This window comes from Corvus cornix, chromosome 4, assembly GCF_000738735.6.
Source record: "Corvus cornix cornix isolate S_Up_H32 chromosome 4, ASM73873v5, whole genome shotgun sequence".
NCBI lineage: Eukaryota > Metazoa > Chordata > Aves > Passeriformes > Corvidae > Corvus > Corvus cornix.
The window spans coordinates 63,234,827-63,251,814 of NC_046334.1; the positions used below are offsets into that span (position 1 = coordinate 63,234,827).

The 16,988-nt window shown below is 45.1% G+C and overlaps 1 protein-coding gene across 1 annotated transcript; it reads right to left on the minus strand.

Annotated features, from left to right (window-relative positions):
* Window positions 1-12,311: 12,311 nt before the first annotated feature.
* On the minus strand, window positions 12,312-14,662 carry LOC120409930 (homeobox protein HMX2-like). Its single transcript, XM_039551311.1, is given in 3 exon segments — window positions 12,312-13,393; window positions 13,395-13,753; window positions 14,367-14,662. Coding segments are annotated over 3 exon segments (867 nt in total). The 5' UTR covers window positions 14,578-14,662; the 3' UTR covers window positions 12,312-13,096.
* Between the last annotated feature and the right edge of the window lie 2,326 nt (window positions 14,663-16,988).

Here is a 16,988-nt window from a genome sequence, read left to right on the forward strand (position 1 = left end):
TTTTGCTGAATCTTTCTCCAAATGTTTAACTATGTGCTGTTCCCTTCTCCTCCTTTGAGTTCTCTTTCCATTTATACAGAGCCAATTAAAACTGTGAATTACTGACTTCTTTTTCAGGAGTCATTTATTTGGTTCCTGGCATAAAAACTACTTTACTATTGATAGTGACTTTTCATGCCATTGGTACTTCTTACCTTGCTTTACAGGCAAGTGGGGTCCCAATCCTGGAAGATTTTTCTCAGAATTACTCCAACAGAAGTTTTTTCCATCTGGAGAGCTTGCAGAATTGAGCCCTTAACTATTAAAGGAATATGGTTTCCAATGACAATGGTTTGTCCTCTCTGGATCTTCAATTTGAATTTTAATGACACTAAATCTGATATTTATAGATTTTAAAATATTTTGAAACAGGTTTCTGTCTCCTCCCCAGGAGTGTGAAAACTGCTGCTCTGTTCAGTTTCTGCATTCCAGGTTCGCAAGAGCTTACATTATCTCAACCGTTCATAAAAAATGTGAGTATGTGCCACTTCTTCAGCAGGGTTGCTTAAGCCATGGAGAAAGGGCACGATTTCTCACTCTCTTCAGGGAACCATAAGGTGAAAAGCATACACTCTTAGCAGAGTTGAAGTCACACTTAAGACCTTTATTTCATGCTCTGGAGAGTGGTCATGAAGGTATTTCAAAGCATACGAAGCTGGGCTATGCAGAGCGATTTCTTGCTCATCGTGTCAGACTCCATTCCTTACACTTGCACACTTAATGTTGAACTCCTCCTCAACTTTTTTCTTGTGAGCTAATCCAAAGCATAATTAAAATCAACACTGATTTCACCATACTGCCGTTGGAAATACTGCTTGAACAGTCGTCATGCATTTACTTATGCAGCAAAATGTGGCTGTGGAGTCTGGATTTTGTGGGTATCCAGATAACTTGAGAACCCAAAGCATGACTTTGGGTTAGGTTGGCCCCTAACATGACAAGAAGACAGCCTTAAATCCAAAAACCAAACACAGTTTTGAATGGTGAAACAAGAGAAAAGTGCTCAAATGCATCTGAATTTTGCTCCTCTTTAATCTCTATTGATCTTTTTGGTCTGTTAATGAAATCATTTTACATGCTCACTAATATTGTAATTTTTAAAATATTCATCTTCCAAATAAAGCTGTCAAAAATGGAAAAATAATCACAAATATTTGAAAGTTAGTTTCTCTAATTTGTCAATATTTTGTTTCTACTTCAGACATTTGAAATTTCATTCAGGTGATCTGTAATTCTTTTTCCTCTTTTGGAAAAAAAAAGAAAAACATTGTTTCAAATCCTAAAATTAACACTTGTCATTTTGAAAATATTGCATCCAAAAATTCTGATGAGTTTGCAGTGTTCAGAATGACCAAGAGCCAATTATTTCAGCCAAATGCTTCCTTTCCCATAATGGGTTTCAGATGAATCAGCATTCACATTTAAAGAAATATTTTCCTGAAAGAATTCTCACCAGATCTATATAGCCAGTATTTCAGTCTGAGGAGAAATAATAAAAAGGAAACATCAACTTTGATACACTAGCCATTAAGATTGTCTTCCACCTGTCAGCATATCAAATTTCTGTAGGCCTGGAATCTCATCTTCACCCTGTCACAGATCTCCCACATAACCCTGAGCAGCTTGTCTGGTTATCCCTCTTCTTTAATACTCCCCTTTTCATCCCTGGTTAAATATTGCCTACTAAATGCATGACAAGACAGTATATATTATATAAGGCCAAATTAAGTCCTAAAGTGCCCTGACATCCTGACAGATCTGCTGGTCAGAAGCCGTAGCAATGGGAGAGCACCAGCACCAGCTCTGAGTGGTGAACACATGATACACTTTACATTTGACAGCCCTTTTCTCCCACAGCAGTGATAGAAGGAAATTAGCATAAATCTGAGTCCACACTACACCTCTGCTAAAGATCAGCCAGCCCTAATGGTATGTATGCTGCCCTCACATCTATCTTCCACTTTCTTCCCTAAGGAATTATGCTACTCTTCCAGTCATTCTCGTCTGTTCACAGGTAACAGAGAAACACAGCAAAATGCTCAGAAGTGTATTACATGCAGATGTAATAAAGATTATATATGTAACCATGGAAATCTTCTCTGATAGAAGATGGTTCTGTGGGAAGAGATGGGATGGAGTTGAGTTGCAGGCTGTGACATGTACCTGCAGAGGCACATGGCAGCACAGAGGAGCACATGGCAGCACAGAGAGAGGTTTGTCTCCACCGGCCCCTGGGGGAGGAGGTGTCACACGGCAGACCCCTATGGAGAGGAGCCTGCTGGAAGCTGACAGACAGGTGAACAGCGAGAGATCACCCCATAGAAGGAAGTGTGTTGCTGATGTGGCAACACAGGATAGGTCACGTAGTAAGAATTACCATGTAAGGAAATACTGTGCCTTGGAAAAGCATATAAAACCAGCTCATTCCTTTGAATAAAGGATTCAGATTCCCTGCCAGTCTGGGTCCAGGCCTCAATCACTGACAGGTTCTGGTTTGCATATCTGTATGTGGTGACATCAAGGACCTCCCTAACTGGGCATTGTTCTCCAGCATACACAGGGAGGAAACTGGAGTAGATTTCAGGTTACTTCGTGTTTTCTCAGCAGAGGATCTTTAACCACACCATCAGCATCATCGCTGATATGTGATACAATTGTGTTTGTAGCATTAAGATCATTGCCATGATGGATCCCATTTTGCTATGCTAAACACATAATAAACCATATTTCTTCTTTAGCATTTTCCCTTGGACATAATATTTAGAGCAGTGGGGTCACCAGCAGACACTCTTGAGAGAAATGCTGCTTACTTCAATTTAAGGGTAGGAGCCATAGATCTGCTTCTGTGAGCAAAATACGTGGTGATGTCGATACACTGTGGAGAGATTGCACATCAGGAGTGGGAGTGAGATAGATATATTGACAGGCAGACAAGAGATGGGTAGGTGAAGAGATAGGAGAATAGGTGGGTTGATAAGAAGATACATTCTATAAACAAAAGTAAGCAACATATTAAAACACGGACCTTAAAAAAAAATAACAGAATTATCATCACGTTGCAGTGTAATGTGTCACTGAAATATGAAGAAAAGGGGATATAGCAAGCTTTTTTAAACTTTGTACATCACCAGCTTAGGTACTACTTCACTGCAGTATGAGCATTTCTGTCTGTGCACTTGGGAAAACAAGGCAAAACACACACAATAAATACTTCAGGAAAGGGTTAAGAAAAGCTACATCAATGGCAGAAGGACTGGACGGGATCCCAGCTCATAAACCTGAGGATGGAAGACATTACACAAGTCCTGATGACACTGTAAACCTTTTCAAAGTGGGGGATTCTAAGAATGTGAAAGTGATCAAACCAAGAACTATAGCCTAAAACTAGGCGTCAGACAATCCAAGCCGTTCATTGTGGGGAGGGAGGGAATCATATCCGACAAAGCAGTTAAGCATTGGGAGAGAGGTAATGGAGGTAATTGAGGCACCATCACCAGAACTACTCAATAATAGATTAGATAAGTAGTAGAAATAGTGTAGGGGAATATCCTGCATGGCACAGGGAGTTGAACTAAATCACCCAGGAGGAGAATAATTGCAATTATAGATCAGTTCCACCACCACTAGAAGAGTGGTGTCAGGTGCAAGTATTACTTTTACTAAAAACTAAGCTGGATTGTACACACTCTCAAACATAGCCAAAAGCCATATATAATCTTTTTAGGAATGAGACTCAATCCCATTTCACAGACCTATATATTATTGTGTTAATTTTAATTTTTGCAAAGCCGATGCTGTGTGACATTGGAAGAGGATTTGACCTACATAGTCTGTTACAGATAAGTCTCTGCTCCTTAATTTCATTCATGTTGGAGGTGTGTTATGTTTGATATGTGAATCTGACATTTCATTGTAGTTTTTTATATATTCATAAAGTATTTTTCTTGGAATAATCTGAATACATAAAACAGCCTGAGAATATAAACACTGTATTCTTCAGATCCTTGTAGCAGAAAGCAGAAACAGCACTGGAAAATTAGCACACACAACCTTTCACAAAATGCAAGAGCTTCTCCTTTTCTTTAGCCATTTCTAAGAGCCTGGTGTACCATGCATCTCAGGTCTTGCACCCAGCAAATTAAACCATTGGTTTCTCACCATTTTTATTGTGAGAAGGACTCACATTCTTTTTGGAAAATAAAAGATCAGAAGAGACTTGTTCCAAGCCACTTGACTTACTTTGGTATCAATACCCCAATGAACCATCTAGTTTGCTAGATGTGTTACTCAGCCTCCAAACAGATCTGTGAGGGTCAGAGTGATCTAATGCAGCCTGACAATAGCACTTCTCCAAAATACAGCCTCAGACTGAAAAGCCACATGTTTACATATGCATGCCTTTCAGAAGTTCCCAGAGCCTCTCCTCAAATTGCTTTCACTTACAATGTTTCTGGGTGTTTGCTTACAGCAATCCCCAGCCAGATTTACTGTGGAAGGTGCTTTCAGTTCATGTGCTGTCCCTTGCTACTGCTGTCACCACCCTAAGTAACCCCTTCCACACATGAACTCAGCAAATTCAACAGAAAACATGAGGATTCATTGATCCTGGCATCTGACCCAGGGCAAAAGATTTTTCAATAATGGGACAACTAGGCATATTAGGGGACATTTCCCCATTGATTAAGATCAGAGTCCAATGACATGACAAAGGGGACTGATGTCTTAACTGTATCAGTCATCTGCTATTTCTGATAGCAATGCTTTTAGACTCTCTGCCTCCCTTGAGACATGCAAATGACTGAGAGATTGAGTTTCATTAAAGGTGACATTTATCTTAATAACTAAGTTGCTAGTTTTAATATCTATTTTTAAAATATTTTGCATTTCTAAATCAGAATTTCTGTCAAAAAATAATTATTATTTTATTATCATATTCTTCTAACAAAGTAACACCATGGAAATGCTAAGAAACAGTTGTTGCTTGGTATGTTTTTAGTTCTGTGAACTTCTCAATATGAAAATATAACTGAATTTTCCAGATAGGTTTTCACAGGTTTTATGATGCAATCTGTAAGCTTATAATGCTAAATATACGTACATTTTAATTTAGCTGTTATCTTTTCATCTATTTTGCCTGCATCCCATTTACAACTTTACCACACAGTTATTAAAAGCTTGTTAACACAAGGGTATACAAACTAGTGCCATTCTCCTTACCCACTAAAATGTCAGGTTTGGCAGTCTAGGGAAGCAGACACATATGTGAAGTAATTATTTAAGAATGGATATTGAATGCAGATATTTAGTTACAAATCCACAAATTGCAGTGTCTTTTAAAAACACATGCACATCCTACCACATAACATTTCCTACAGAGTAATTAGGGTTATTTGCATCTATAATTTCATTATAATTAATGACTCTGTAAGCAAACATTGAAATTACACAGTAATATACCATAGCAGCTCCAGGTTGCTTCCCTTGTGCTTTACAAAAGGGCAGAGAGTTATGTCACTGTATGGGTCACAGAAGTCATGAAACAATCCTACATGTACAAAACATTGGAGACTGCTAAAACAAAACTTTTTTAACCTCATTGGAAGGGTTTTCAGCCACTGGGAGCTGGCAGAAGGGGGTTTTACCCCTCGCATGCCAACACGAAGAAGCCCAGAGGTCAACGCTGAAACCCCTCTGAAGGCGGCACTCAGTGCCCAACACACAATGAAAAAGGGGCAGAGCTCCTCACCCCAAAGGGGCTGTATCCTCCTGTTCCTGTTTAGCAGGCACACAGGGGAAGGCAAAGAAGTAAAGAGAGGGGACTCTCTGTATGTGTTCCACGCAGGTTTATTCCCCTGAAAAGACAGGGACGAAGAGGCCAATTGGGGGGAGGGTCCAGGGATCTTATACTGAGTACGATAGGTGGGGAAAGGGATCTCAGCCAATGGGATAGAGACAAGCAGGTGGGATTGACAGCAAGGGAACCAATGGGAACAACACTTAGGAGGGACTCAGGGAAGGATCCAATGGGGCGTCGAGGAACAAGGAACATTCTAGAACTAATACATATTAAAGAAGGAAAATGAATATACATAACTTCATACATAAAACAAGCAGACAAAATATTAACCAATCAGGGGAAAACATGCAGAAGGCAGAACAAAGGAACCATGGATTCTCACCATGACTGACATGCTAAACTTGGGTTGCTGACCACCACAGCTGGTGGTCTGAGTTCTCCTCAGGAAAAAGAGTGGCTGGAGCCACCTGCACTGCCACACCTTATAGCGTTTTTCAGTGTTTTATTATATGCTAAAACACATACAAACATACCTGAAAATACAGGAGCACCAGGTACTTACTCAGATGATAATTAGGAATCAGTGGGAAGATATTATAAATCTGTTTGCATGAAAGAACGTGGGAACGTTCAGATCTTTATCAGTTCACACAAAGGATTCACTACAAATCAGTAAGACAGTGAAAAATTCAGTAGATGTTCCAACCATTGCACGGAAAGAGTGAGAGACATTTACCCATGGGTCCCAGCTATTCATTTGCAAAATAGGATTCACTACAAATCAGTAAGACAGTGAAAAATTCAGTAGATGTTCCAACCATTGCACGGAAAGAGTGAGAGACATTTACCCATGGGTCCCAGCTATTCATTTGCAAAATAGATCTAAACTTGTCACTCATTTACAAAAATGGGAAAAGGGAATATTTATGTTGTCAGGAGTAACTTTAGAAAGTGTCTATATCTCATAGTCTCTACATGTTTATGCTGATCTCCCAGCAGACTGGAATACAGAGAACGTTATGGTTAACTAGCAGACAAATCTTTCTGATTTCAGCATTGGTGTTACTTTAGAGAGACATAATAACAGCATACAGGGATTATTTTTCAGTAAAAGATTTTGTTCATGATTCTTAGAAGGAACTAAGAGTTCACACCAATCTCACAGTCATGTTGGCTCTGTGTGTAACTTTTATTTTCTCACTGGTGGCCACAAAACTTTGAGTGTTCCCAGATAAAATGCATAGGCAGAACTGAGGTTCTTGTAGCTGCCCTATAGCAGGCTGTTAAAAGAAATGATGATCTGGATCTGGCAGATTTGAGGAGAACAGCCAGGATGAAAGCTCATCCAGATTCAATCAAGTGTTGATGTTCATCAATTATTAAATGACATCCCCACTTGAAAAGAGCCATACTGGTTCAATAATTTAAATTCAAAATAGAAGACAGCCATGAAAGAAAACTTCCCCAGATGATTTTACATATGATGCATCCTCTATAAATGTTATACTTGTGATCTCTAAATCTAAGTGTGAAAGTAATGAAAAAATCAAAACTGTGGGACAGAATCTGTTATTTAATAAAGTGTCACATCTTTCTGTGTAACAAGTCAGAAACTGACAAAAAACCTTTGAGCAAGCTAGGGTGGCCTCTGCTCCAACCAGGACAGCTCAGAAATCACTGTCCCGACACACATGACTGCAGCAGACTGAGGAACCAAAATTCGAAGGTGGATCTGTACAATGAGGTCTTCACACAATGCTCTGCCACTACCTTTGTCCTCAGACTCCCCCATCATTTCTGGTCTGGCACAATACCCAACTGTCCTGGTAGACTCGTGATTTGTAACTGGTTTATTGGGTTGCTGACTCCAGATACAACTCTTGATACTCTGACCACATAGCTGCTTGTGAAAGCAGCCTCCACTGCCCACTAGGGCCTAAAAATCTCACAGCTGGGCACAAAAAAATTTTGCTTGAAAATCTCTTAACCTGCTGCCGTGCTTCTGCCCTCAGAGCCACCTTCAGACCTCTCCATGTCTTCCTCTCCTGCTCCTTTTAACGGCAGATTTTCTGATCTTGCAGACTTTCTCTGCTTGTATATTCTCAGTTGCTTAGTGTGCTAAATAACTTGATTATGATGATACAGCTGGGAATTTGTGCTGTGTTCACACTGGACATTCCTTTAGGTTTCTTTTCCTAGAATGTCTGGTAAAGTTTTCTGGTCTCTCTTGGAGTATATATAAAGACCAGCACCAATGTAATTGATGTGTTGAGAGCAGAGAAGAGGCAGGTATGATTGTAACCCCTATGCACTGATTATATTGCAATCGCCATTTCCCATTCCAGAACTCACTGTTTTTCTCTAAAGTTAAATTATTGTCTGAAATAAAAGGCTTTTATTCATAAAACACAGAATGGGATGCAAGATAAATGTTCCTGAAATTATGATGTTTGATGGACCCTATTTTTAGTAATAAACATTTTACAGGTTTTTATTTTAAGCTATTTATATGATCTCCACTTTAAAGTGACAGAGGAGCTGATTGACAACCACACCTCTGGATGCAAGAGCATGTTAAACATCAGTGTTGAGACAAATGTAGATGAATAAAGCAATGAGTTTCAGGCTTTTCCAAGCCTCTCCAGTAAATCTATACCTATTTTTTCAATATAGTTACTATTTCACCTTGCAACTCTAAGGCTATTAAAATTTCAGGTTTTTTTAAAAGGAAAATATCCTGAAGACTCGATCTGACAAATTCTGCTCTAAGTCAGATATATTCTAGAGGTCTTATCCTTGCCTTTTCATCAAGGGAAAAGCAGAAGGGAAAGCAGAATCAGACCAAGCCCAAGTTTAACCTGCAAAAGGAGCCCACTGCATATATTCACATGAATAGGAAAAGGAAATAAACTACTGGCTTTCCAAAAAATAGTGTAGTTAGATGTTCACTGCACAGAAGATGCAGAGAGAGCATCTTTACTGTGTGCCTCTCCAAAGTTACATCTTCTTGTTCATAATGAATTTGGATTATCCATGTTGTTCTTTTTCTGAGACTCTGCAATGAATTATTATCTTCCTTAAATTTTATTAATCTTCTCTAGATTTAAATGAGTCTCCCCTGGGAGAAAAAGCTATGACTCCTTTTTCTTCATTTAATTCCTCTAGTGTCAATCACTGGTGGCTTCCTTGCAGAACATGAAACATTACCACTTTTTGGGGTAACACTACAAGCCTCCCTCTAAGGCAGATGAAACCCTTCTTTTGCATATGAACATATAAAATGTGCAGTAAGTTCAATCCTTTCCTTAAAAAGGGGAAGAAAAGACAAGTTACAATTTCAAGTTAGCCCAAAAAGAAAAAGTAAAATATAACAAATCCATGGAAAGGGGAGAAGAAGCAGGAAAGTTTTCATATTCTAGATCAACACCTAGAAAGGCCATAGAGCTATGCTGAGTAACTCCTCTCTCTAGCCTTAGTACACCTTCCCTCACCTTGTGCATGTGAGCCCCAGCCCCGTCAGGAGCAGAAGTCTAAACACCAGGGGAGCTACCAAGAAGGGCTGGCACAGTATCCTTGTGCTGGTCCATCAGGGTGTATATGTATGTGATGAATAGAGAACAGCAAAGAAAAACAAAACAAAATGGTAACTAGTGCCTGATTAGGAGACTCCAGTGGGAAACCAGTCCTATGGGAGTTTTCAAAAACCTGCTGACAGAGCAGAGAAGTAAGAAGGCATACTGTCCAGCAGAAATAATTGAATTTTCTAATTCTCAGCACATTTCATACAAGAAAATTTGTGTAATTGTTCACCCTAAACCCAGAGAATTTTACAGCATAACAGGTGAAATGAAAATCAAGTTTTCTGGAGCTGCTGCACTTAGAATAAGCCTTGTGGGGGTTTTATGAATAGATGGAGTAGAGAAAGATTGATGAGATTTTTTAAGCCCTTTTATTGCACTCTTTCAATGAGCAATGCATTTGTGTATGTACTACTTTCTAAATATATTTTCCTGCTGATAAATGTTGTATTTAATTACCATCTTTCCTTTGGAAGATTCAGGTGCCAGGTCTTAGCCATATCTTTCTTTGCTATTCAGTTTACAGACCATTCCAAGGCAGCCTGTTGATACATATGTGCCATACCTAACACAAGGGATCTCCCAGCACAGCCTGGGCTTCTACTTATTGTTATAATCATTTTTAAAAAATTAACATTTTATATGAGCTTTTAATAGATAATATGGAAGAACAGTGTGTCTTCCACACACTTCTCAAGCAGTTGAACTATCTGTTTTCATTGCATCAAACCTTTACAGCACATTTTTAAATCTCAGTTCCAGTAGCTAATCAGCTCTTGCACTGTTTGGAGCTGGGGTTGATTTTCTGGTTTGGTTTGGTTTGGTTTGTTTGTTTGTTTATTTGTTTGTTTGGATTTTTTTTCCCCCTCAAACTGTTTCCTAGCTCTCACAGAGCTTTTGGGTGTTTGAGGGTTTGGGGGTTTTGGTTTGGGTTTTTTGGGTTTTTATTTGTTGAAGTTTGAATTTTTTTGGTTGATTTTTGATTGGTTGGTTTGGGGGGTTGTTTGGGGTTTGTTTGGAGTCTGTTTGCCTGTTTGCTTCTTTAGTTTTGTTGTGGTGTTTCATTCCTTGAAGTGGCCCACCAACAGGTTAGGCAGTACTAAATGTCCTGCTTGCAGCAATCCCCTGTTGTAGTAGGGAGCAATTTATAATTGCAAACACAGTTGTTTTGAGCTGTAAAAGAAATGTCAGTAAACCTCAGTGTGATCAGCACTGACTGCTCGGCTGGCAATCCCAATGCATCCTGAACTTGGTTTTCTTCAGAGAAAGCCCCCTTGCTACTGGCCGTGCTACCCTATGCAGCAACAGTTTGGATAATACTTTTGGCCAATACTCTCAGAACCACCACTTATATCTTGATGGGAAACGAATATTTTGGGATAGTTATTTACTTTGCCTAGCTACAGGAGTGTGTCAGGCGTTCGTTGTTCATTAACTCCTAACGATCGTGGCTTTGGGGTCCGTCCGTCAGCTGCAAGTTGTGAAACCTGACTGCGTGCTGACTACTCTTGCATGCAGAACTTTTACTCTTCCCGTTGTTTCTATTGAAAAAAAACGAACCTCCCTCCGTTTTTGTGGGTCCGTATTTTCCTTCAGCTGCTTCTGTAGCTCCAGCAACAATTTGGAGGAAAAAATGATAAAACAGAGAGAAGACTGAAAATGGTTTGATAAATGCGGTGAAAAGTAGATGAATTGCCGAATAACGATTTCTGATACAGTTCTTTTTCACCAAGGAGGCATCCGAGGATGCAGTCATGTGGAAGGACAGTGTCTTTAAATAAAGTTCCATGTTAAAGAACTAAAGAAAGGGACTTTAGTGTACAGCTGTTGCATCTGATTAAACTTCCATTGGTAGGGATTTAGAAAAAGGTGGACTTGCGTCTACTGGTATTGATTCATCTGTTGACAGTAGTCGAGTAAGGGCTTATCGACATGGGAAATATTAGAACAAACAATCAAAGGAAGGTTCCGATATAGATCATCAGTTACAAAATACAAACAGGAACCACAGATCATCACCCGAGGAAATAAGGACATCATCACTTGTATGTGTCTCTAAGTGTTTGTTAGCCACAGAGCGACTCGCAGACTCAGATGATTTTAATTTCTTTAACTATCATTATAAATTCAGACCAGAAAGGAAGCATGGGTCCTGCGATCCAGACCGTCAGTTCGTCGCCTGTACCTTCCCGGGAGTGGCAGTTTGGGGAAACCTGAGCTATGACGTGCACCCGGCAGGTCCCCTTAAGCGTGTCCACTTGGTTACACCACCCTTGCCACAGCCTCTATAACTATTTTTTTTTTTTTCCAGAGCAAGGGCACCCTGTGAGACTCCTCTTGCTATTTGACACTAATTCGAAACGGATTTAAAAGCGAGAGGGGAGGTCAAACAACACTCCTAGACCACCGCAAAGGCGAGAAAACTTCAGACAGCCGCGGAAGGCGCTTTCCCGAGCTCGGCTGGCGCCGGGACTGCAGCGGCACCGGCTCCCGGCTGCAGGACGCCCGCGGCAGCCGCGGCTGCGGCACCTCCCCGGCTGGGAGCGAACCCTGGCAGCGGCCCCGAGCCGAGGGATTTGCCTGCGCCGGGGTCCCTTCGCTGGGCTAGGGGATCTTTGCTCATCTGCGTCAATTGCCCACGGAAAGACAAACGGAAGAAGAGTGGGGAAAGGAAAGAAAACCCCTTCTTATCTAGATGAAACCACTATCGCTCTTTTTTCCGCACTGGGAATTCGATGAGTTGCCACTCGCCCATGCAAGGGTGAATTTCGTAATGCCACGATTGTGGTTTTATTTTTAAATTGTGCTCTTTATTTTTAAAATGAAAACTATCGATGCACTCTAGGAAATATCTTTCCTTTGATAATACCTAGTAGTGATTATTGAAAAGGCAGGAGTTTCAACTTTCTGAAAACGTTTATTTCCAACCTTGGGATATAAAGCTTGTAAACTTAGAAACCAAAGGAGGACAAAAGCGTTTGCAAATTTATATGTATATATAAAAAATTTTAAAACCTCACTTCTTTACTCTAGGATAGCAGGTAAAAGCGTCCCACGAGATTTCGGGGGGCGGGATTAGCACAAGAGACAGCTTGTCTTGTTCTGTAAAAACATCACACGAGCCTCAGTCTGAGAACCAGTTAGCACGAAACGTGTAAGAGGGAGCTTGGGATGTTTCTTCCGAAGGGGAAAAAGGCAAGAAAGTCACAGTTTAAGAACCAGATCTGAGGAAAGGTGTCTACATTTTGATAATGCTAAAGATGGGGAGAAGCTACTCTGAGGGATATTAGAGGTGGAGAGTTTGAGATAGAGGAGCACACAGCGGCCTTCGGCATTACCAATCTGTATTAAATGTGATTCGGTTCACGGTAGAGAGACGGCCACAGCGCTCGGGACGGACGTGGGGACACAGTCCCCGTGGACTGAGGAAGAGTATTGGCCTTCCTGTAATACGGGAACGGGAAAATTTGGAAGGGAGGCAGGCAGAGCACGTCCCGGTTTCTTTGGTGGCTCCGTGTTATCTCCTCGGTCCTGACCACAGAAAAAGCGCTGCAAGAGAGAGGGCTGGTTGGCAGCCCCCTTTCGAGCTTTAGCAACGTGTCAGCAGCCCACGGACACGCGTGGGGGGAGCCCGGGCGGCCCCTCCGTGGGCCGGGGGGCTGCTGTGGAAAAGACGGACACTTCACCGGCACAGCGGGGTCATAAATAAAATCGGGCGGCCCCCCGGCAAGAGAAGGTCGGGGGCCGGGGAGAGGCTATACGTCCCGTCCACCAGGCTGAAGTGTTTGCCCGGCCCGGGGAGGCAGAGGTAGGGGATGGCGCTGCCCGGGCAGAGCAGGGGAAAAGGCAGCGGCAGCAAGCAGCGGCTAAGCAGGGGGCTGTCCTTGTAGAGGGACGGGAAGGAGAGAGCCGCGGCGGCAGCGGGGACCTGCGGCTCCCCGGGAGGCTCGGCGGGCCCCGGCCCCTGGCCCTCGGGCTCGGGACGACATTTGTCTCTTGAGCTTGTTGCGGCGGTTCTGGAACCAGATCTTCACCTGGGTCTCAGTGAGGTGCAGCGCGGCGGCCAGCCCGGCCCGCTCGGAGCTGCTCAGGTAGCGCTTCACATCGAAGGTGGACTCCAGCTGGAACACCTGGCTCTTGGAGAAGATGGTCCGCGTCTTCTTCCTGCCGCCCGCCGCCGACGATCTGCCGTTCTCCGAGCCGCAGCCCCCGGCCTCTCTCTGCGGCGGCTGCCGGGGGATGTGTAGCCCCTCCGTGGGGAGCGGAGACCCCGTATCCCCGCCCTCGGAGCGGAAGCTGCGGCTCTTCCCTTCTGCCCGAAGCCGGCGGGACTCGCTGCCTGCAAGGGCAAAGCACAGCATCAGTCCCCGCCGCCGCCCGCACCCTCGCCCCGCATGCACGCACGGCCCGGCGGAGCGCAGGGAGAGGGTGGGGGACAGGATGGGGAGGGGGCTGCCGAGGGCTGGCCGCGGTCCCACACCCCTCCAGAGGGGAGCAGGAGGGTGAGGCGCTTCCATAAGGATCCGAGGAAATCCCTCTGCCCCCGGTATGACACGGCACAGACAGCCCCAGGAAGCCGGGAGGGGGGCACAACACCCTGGAAGCAGGTTGGTGCGTGTGCGGCGGCATCTCCCCGCGTCCGCCCGCGGAGCCTCCCCTCCTCCTGCCTGTGCGTGTGTGTCTGCGTGTGCCTTTCTGTGTTTGTGTGTGCGTGTATCTGTGTCTGTGTGTGTCTGTGACTGTGCCCGTGTGTACGTGTCTGTGTCTGTGTCTCTGTGTGTCTGTGTGTGTGTCTGTGTGTCTGTGTGTCTCTGTGTGTCTGTGTCCGTGTCTGTGTCTGCGTGTGCGCGGGCCCGGCCCGGCGGTGCTGGGGCTGCCCAGGTACCGCCTGGGTGGGGGCCGGACTGCGGCCCGACGTGCGGGACAGCCTGAGGCGGCTGCTGGCTCCGTACCCGAGTCGCTGGAGCCTTTACTGGGGTCTTGCTCCTCAGGCCCCTCTCCCTCCTCTTCCTCCTCTTCCTCTTCCTCCGGCAGCGCGCAGCGGGCTGTGCCCTGCTCCCTGGCCGGGCGGCGGGGGCCGGGCTGCAGGATGCTGTCGATGCTGAAGGCCGGCGGCGCGGCCGGGGCTGGTGGGGCTCGGCGGCCGCCCCCGAGCTGCACCATGGCGCGGCGAGCCGAGCGTGTCCGAGCCGAGCGTGTCCGAGCCGAGCGTGTCCGAGCCGAGCCGCGCCGAGCCGAGCCGAGCCGCAGGACTGGAGGCGGCGGCGGGAGGGCGGCAGCCGGGGCGGAGGGAAGGATGGGTCCGGGTAGGAGGAGGGGTCCGGGTGGCGGAGGGAGGGGATGGAGCTAGGGGGAGCCAAAGGACTGACGACGGGGGGAGCCGTGCAGGGAAAGGAAAGAGGGAGGGGAGGCTGCAGAGTGGAGAGAAGGAAAAGGAGAAGGAACTAGAGGGAAGCGGAGAGGAAGGGAGGGGCGGGGGGCACGGCAAGATGTCCCGAAAGAGTGGCCTGGGCAGCCGCGGCAGGACAGGGCTGGCTGCCCTCCAGCCTAGGCCCTTCACTGTAAGTGGGCAGAGGGAAGGCAGAGCCAGAGCCCACGGCAAAGGCGAAGAGGAGATGGGATGGTAGAACGGAGATCTCTGCACTGAGGGAGAAGAGCGGAGGGAGAAGATTGGAAATAAAATCAGGGGAATGAGGCGGAGTCCGGCGAGGAAAAGCAGCCATGGCAGGCAGGGAGGGAAGGAGGGAAAAGGGAAGCTGGGAGCCGCGAACCCCTTCCCCGTGTTTGTACAGTACCTGGCACGACCCCAGGCAGTCGGCTGAAGGCATTTGCTTAAGATTGTCCGTGCCGCTGTTCTGCAGTGGGGTAGACTGTGGAAGAGTAGTTCCTACAGCCAACGTCTCTTCCCTGTAGTCCTTTCACCTGTAGACTCTCAGACTGAGTACACATGGTTTCCCTGGAGAGAAAGGGACCCTTTTTTCCTCCCAAGGAGCCCCGTGGTGTCAGGCCACCCCAAAATCCACACATAACTTCCACACGCTCCCCCACACCTCACCATCCCCTGTACATCCTCCCCTCCTCCCCGCGGGTCAGCAGAGCTCTTCTGTAGCTTTCAAAGGAGAGAGTGCTGGCCGGCAGCGTGGGGGTATGTGAGTTCACCAAGGTGTGCCTTTGGGAGATGGAGAAGCGCTCATCTGAGCTGTGGAACTTGGGAAAGGATCGATGTGTTTCTGTACTATCTTGAGAACTTTTGCTTCCCACCACCTCCCAGCACTGGAGTGTTTTAAAACCCGTTTGCACTACTCGAGGCAGGACTTCCAGCGATTTTAGAACCACCGTCAGTTGCAGATCACAGGGAAACCTCTCCGTCTCTGCGACCCCGTGTAAAGCCAGGGGAATGCTTCCAACCGGCTTTTAAGAGGGCTTTTAGTCCGAATCTCGAGGTTTCCACCACGAAAACTGCTGAGGGCAAGCGAGAACCCCTTGAAAAAGAGTTGACAATAGAAGTGCTGACAGGCTTTTAAATATTGTGATGCCAGAGAGTCCATGAGCTAAAATCAGGGGGCATCTTAAGGCTTTGGACTGCGTTAATCTTTAACGCACTGGTACTTGAGAGAGCAGGTTTCTGCTCTTTTTCATGTAATTTTTTTTTCAATTTATGAATGCACTCAAATTTTAATGCAGCCGTCTGCTGGAGAGCTGCACATTTTTCTGCCAGTCGAAAAAGAAATATATCCATCTTCCATCAACACGATTATTGGCCACAGGCCCAAACTTGTTGCATTTGTCTTGCAGTCTTATATACGAACTGGTGGTTTTATCAGAGCAAAATATCTATTTAAGAGAGGGCGAGGGAAGGGCCAAGGGAAGGGCCGCGGTAGAGAGGTACAAAATGTGAAGAAGCAGCTGAAAATATAGTTTAAGAAATTCAGTCTGAGATGGTAAAACTAGGAGCATGGGAGACTTGGATGCCAGGTCGGGCCCCTCTTTGCGCTCCTGTCTTGGTCTCCCCTCTGTCTGTGAGTGAGGCATGTCCCAGGTGATCACATCTGTTCTTGCTGCAAACCATTTCCCTTCTAGTTCCAAAAGGAAAGAAAAAGTCCCTCCTAAAAAGCAAATGCCTTGACTCAGTGTATTTTCCTAGAAGACATTTTCTTAGAAGAAAAAGTTAAAGTTGAAAAAGATAGAAATAAGATGGAAAGTGAAGAAGGAGACATAAGTTTTATCACCCAATATTTTTTTTCACCACGGCCCCCTCCACTTGCCGAGCAGTCCAAGCCCAGCCCTGGGAGATGCGGCCCGGTAACATCCTGCACTGGGGTAGAAAGGTTTGTCATCCTTTCCCAGCCCCATTTGGCCACTTTTCAAAACCGTTTTCGGTTTGCTGGGGTTTTTTTTCCCCGACAAACTTCGTGCAGACGGAGCACGCTACAGAGCTAGATCTCTTCAGCCACTGGGACAAGTTGGAATCAATTCACTGGCCACAAGAGGATGGGGAGGGCGGGGAGCGGGGTCCCCCTGCAGCGTGTTCTACAAGCCAGATCCTTACCGAGCTCCTCATGCCCTCTGCTAGG